Below are 4,531 nucleotides of genomic sequence, written 5' to 3'. Positions count from 1 at the left end.
CTAGAATGTTAATCTACAAGAATCCACGATAAAGCAAGATAAAAATGCCCAAAATAGGCTAAAACTTGCGTGTCACGAGTGTTGCTGCTATCTGATATCTAAAACTTGACCTAGAAATAATAAAATATTCTATTTATACTATGCCAGAAAAACTAGACAAAAATCCCCCCGCGGGGCTGGCGCGGACCGCGCAGAATGCAGCGCGGCCGCGTAGGGGTCTTGGCCTTCGATCATTCACTACTGAAGCTGGGGACGCGGACCGCACAAAAGAGGTAGCGCGGCCGCGCAGGCTAATGGGCGCGGACCGCACAACAATGAAGCGCGGCCGCGTGGACACCAGCGCTGACCGCGTAGAAAAGAGCGCTGACCGCGCATGGAAACCCCTGAAATGGATGCTCTCTGAATCTCCTAGCGCGGCCGCGCAGCAAATCAGTGCGGTCCGCGCTAGGTCCTTTTGTCCCTACTTCAATGATTGTTGACACTTGAGCAGGTTTCATTCCGTTTCGAGCTGATTTTTGACTTTCGTCATCTTGTCGCTCAAACCTGCAATCAAGCGCACTTTGTAAGAATTCTGGGTCTATTTTATGACAATTCACACATAAAGCATAGGCAAGTATGGGCATAAAACGTGTTAAAATCACAGCTATCAGTAGACCCCAGTGCTGTAGACTTCGGACCGTAGATTGGGTGGCTACCCTCAGTCCTCGCGGAGATCCAAGGTAGACCTGCAGGCGTCCGCAGGCCCTGGCATCTCCTCTATCACTTATTTCCTGTTTCATCTCTTTGATTCTGAGACAGTATATCTTTTATTTTCAGACTTTGTATTTTAGCACTCTTAGATCGTCTATGACACTGTGACACCAGGTTTGGGTGATTAAGTCTTAAGTAGTTGTAATAGATACAGATTTCAGAGATTGTATTGTTTTCTTCCGCTTAATTTAAATTTCCGTTGTTTATACGTTATCGCTTTATGTTTGTTAAAAAGAAATAACTGGATAATGAAGTAATTAGTCTTAAAGGATTGGCTTACCTAGCTCACATTAGTAGGCGCCATCACGACTCGCGAGGGTGGGAAATCCGGGTCGTGAAAAGTTGGTATCAGAGCTTTAGGTTACATGGGTCTCACAGTTCACAGACAAGCTTAGTATAGTCTGAGGGATCGGTACGGAGACGTCCGTACTTATCCCCCAGAGGCTACAGAGTTAGGAAAATTTCACATCTTTTATTTCCTGTAGTGCGGTTTGGTTTCTCAATGCTGATTGAACTTCTATTCTGTTCTCTCGCAGATGCCGAGAACGCGCGCTTCCTCATCCGATGACCAGCAGCCCGAGCCCCCAACAGCGGCTCCCACGAGGGGTAGAGGGCGAGGCTGAGGCCGTGCTAGAGGCCGAAGTAGGGGCAGAGCTCAGCCCAGGGCAGCAGCACCAGCAGCAGAGTCTCAGGTTGACTTTGATGATGAGGTTCCGGCCCCAGCAGCTCCGGTGGGCCCAGCTTAGATCCCAGAGGGGTTTACCCCAGTACTCCAGGAAGCTCTGGTCCGTCTAGTGGGCCTTATGGAGAGCGTCACCCGGGCAGGCTTGCTTCCTGTAGCACCAGCCGTCTCTCAGGCTAGAGGAGGAGCCCATACTCCTGCTACTTGCACCCCGGAGCAGGTAGCTCCCCAGTTTCAGACTCCAGCGGTTCAGCCAGTTGGAGCAGTTCAGTCGGGTGTGGTAGCCCAGGCCGGTGATGGAGCAGCTATGTCTGCCGATGCTTTGTGGAGATTGGAAAGGTTCACCGTGCTCTTCACTACTATGTTCAGCGGTGCATCTTCTGAGGATCCCCAGGATTATCTAGACAGCTGTCATAAGGTTCTCAGGAACATGGGGATAGTTGAGACCAATGGGGTCGATATTGCTACTTTCCGCTTGTATGGATCCGCCAAGACTTGGTTGAGAGATTATTGCTTGGCTAGACCAGCCGGATCACTAGCCTTGACTTGGAAGCAGTTTACGCAGCTATTTCTAGAGAAGTTTCTCCCCATCACTCAGAGAGAGGCCTATCGGAGGCAGTTTGAGCGTCTCCAGCAGGGTTCTATGATCGTTAGATCAGATTCATCGACTTGGCTCATCATGCTCTTATCATACTTCCCACCGAGAGAGTGCGGGTGAGGAGGTTCATTGATGGACTTATTCAACTGATTCGTTTTCAGATGGCTAGGGAGACCGGGAGTGAGATATCTTTCTAGGAGGCGGCCAATGTGGCCCAGAGAGTTGAGATGTATCTATCGCAGGGAGGAGGCCCCGTCATTCATGCCGATTCAGTGGTACCTCATCTGGAGGTAGGGATTCGTATGGTAGAGGCCATCCTCCTAGGCCTTATCAGTCGGCACTTCAGGTTTCTCACGGTGCTTCAGGTGGCCGTGGTCCTCAGATGCAGCATTCTGATCAGCAGTCCTACAGTGCACCACCAGCTCCCATCAGTGCACCGCCGCTTCAGAGTTTCCGGGGTGGTCATTCAGGTCGTCAGGGTCAGCAGTCTCAGCAGCCAAGGGCTTGTTACACTTGTGGTGATATGGGTCACATTGCTAGGTTTTTCCCTCGAGCACCGAGTAGCTCTCAACATCAGGGTTTCCGTGCCATGGTTCAGGCACCGAGTGTTCCACAGCCCGCCTAGCCAGCTAGAGGTGGGGGTAGAGGTGCTAGAGGTGGAGGTAGAGGTCCTAGAGGTGGATCTCAGGCCGCTAGAGGTGGAGGCCAACCAGCGGCAGACCATCCCAGAGATGTGGTTCAGGGTGGTGGGGCCCAGCCCCGATGTTATGCTCTTCCAGCCAGACCCGAGGCTGAGGCTTCCGATGCAGTTATTACAGGTATTGTTCTGGTTTGTGATAGAGATGCTTCAGTGTTATTTGATCCAGGGTCTACATACTCGTATGTGTCGTCTTATTTTGCACCGTACCTGGTCATGCCTAGTGGTTCTTTGAGTGTTCCTGTTTATGTGTCTACACCGGTGGGTGATTCCATTGTGGTAGATCGAGTCCATCGTTCATGTATAGTTGTGATTGGAGGTCCTGAGACTCGTGTAGATTTGCTTCTTCTAGAGATGGTTGATTTCGATGTTATATTAGGGATGGACTGGTTATCACCTTATCACGCTATCTTGGACTGTCATGACAAGACTGCAACCTTAGCCTTACTGGGTTTACCTCGTTTGGAGTGGAGAGGGACTCCTGGTCATTCTACCCGTAGTGTTATCTCCTATGTGAAGGCTCGGCGTATGGTCGAGAAGGGGTGTTTGTCCTATTTGGCCTATGTTCGTGATTCTAGTGCTGAGGTTCCTCCTATTGAGTCTGTGCCCGTTGTTCGTGAGTTTCCTGAGGTATTACCTTCAGACCTGCCGGGTATGCCACCTGACAGGGATATCGATTTTTGCATTGATTTGGCTCCGGGCACTCAGCCCATTTCTATCCCGCCGTATCGTATGGCCCCGCCTGAGTTGAAAGAGTTGAAGGAGCAGTTGCAAGGCTTGCTTGAAAAGTGTTTTATTAGGCCCAGTGTGTCGCCTTGGGGTGCGCCGGTGTTGTTCGTAAAGAAGAAGAATGGATCAATGCGAATGTGTATAGATTACCGGCAATTGAATAAGGTTACAATCAAGAATAAGTATCCGCTGCCGAGGATTGATGATTTGTTCGATCAGCTTCAGGGTGCCAAGGTATTTTCAAAGATTGACTTGAGATCTGGCTACCATCAGTTGAGGATTAGGGCATCCGATGTACCTAAGACAGCTTTCCGCACTCGGTACGGGCATTATGAGTTCTTGGTGATGTCACTCGGGTTGACAAATGCCCCAGCAGCTTTTATGGATTTGATGAACCGAGTGTTCAGGCCTTACTTGGATTCATTCGTGATAGTCTTCATTGATGATATTTTGATATATTCCCGCAGCCGGGAGGAGCACGAGCAACATCTTAGAATGGTTCTTCAGACTTTGAGGGATAGTCAGTTGTATGCTAAGTTTTCGAAGTGTGAGTTCTGGTTGAGTTCGGTTGCATTCCTGGGTCATGTGTGTCAGCAGAGGGTATTCAGGTTGATCCGAAGAAGATTGAGGCAGTCAAGAACTGGCCTAGACCAGCATCAGCAACAGAGATCCGGAGTTTCTTGGGTTTGACAGGCTACTATCGTCGGTTTGTAGAGGGGTTTTCATCTATCGCAACCCCGATGACCAGGTTGACCAAGAAGGGTGCCCAGTTCAGATGGTCGGATGAGTGTGAGGCGAGCTTTCAGAAGCTCAAGACAGCTTTGACTACGGCACCAGTGTTGGTTCTGCCCACAGGTTCAGGGCCATATACAGTTTATTGTGATGCATCTCGTATTGAACTTGGTGTGGTGTTGATGCAGGATGGCAAGGTCATTGCATATGCCTCGTGGTAGTTGAAGATTCATGAGAAGAACTATCCGGTTCATGACTGGGAGTTATCAGCCATTGTCCACGCGTTGAAGATTTGGAGGCATTATCTGTATCGCGTGGCATGTGAGGTGTTCACGGATCACAA

At 49.8% G+C, this 4,531-nt stretch overlaps 1 protein-coding gene across 1 annotated transcript; it reads left to right on the top strand.

Annotated features, from left to right (window-relative positions):
• Positions 3,583-4,011, top strand: LOC109226289 (RNA-directed DNA polymerase homolog; the record flags this gene model as incomplete). Its single annotated transcript, XM_019391076.1, has 1 exon — positions 3,583-4,011. A coding segment is annotated over exon 1 (426 nt), but the record flags the coding sequence as incomplete, so codon positions are not given.

This window comes from Nicotiana attenuata, chromosome 5 (assembly GCF_001879085.1).
Source record: "Nicotiana attenuata strain UT chromosome 5, NIATTr2, whole genome shotgun sequence".
NCBI classification, from domain to species: Eukaryota; Viridiplantae; Streptophyta; class Magnoliopsida; order Solanales; family Solanaceae; genus Nicotiana; species Nicotiana attenuata.
Note: the sequence above shows the minus strand (reverse complement) of the source record. Positions and strands in the feature narration are given on the sequence as shown.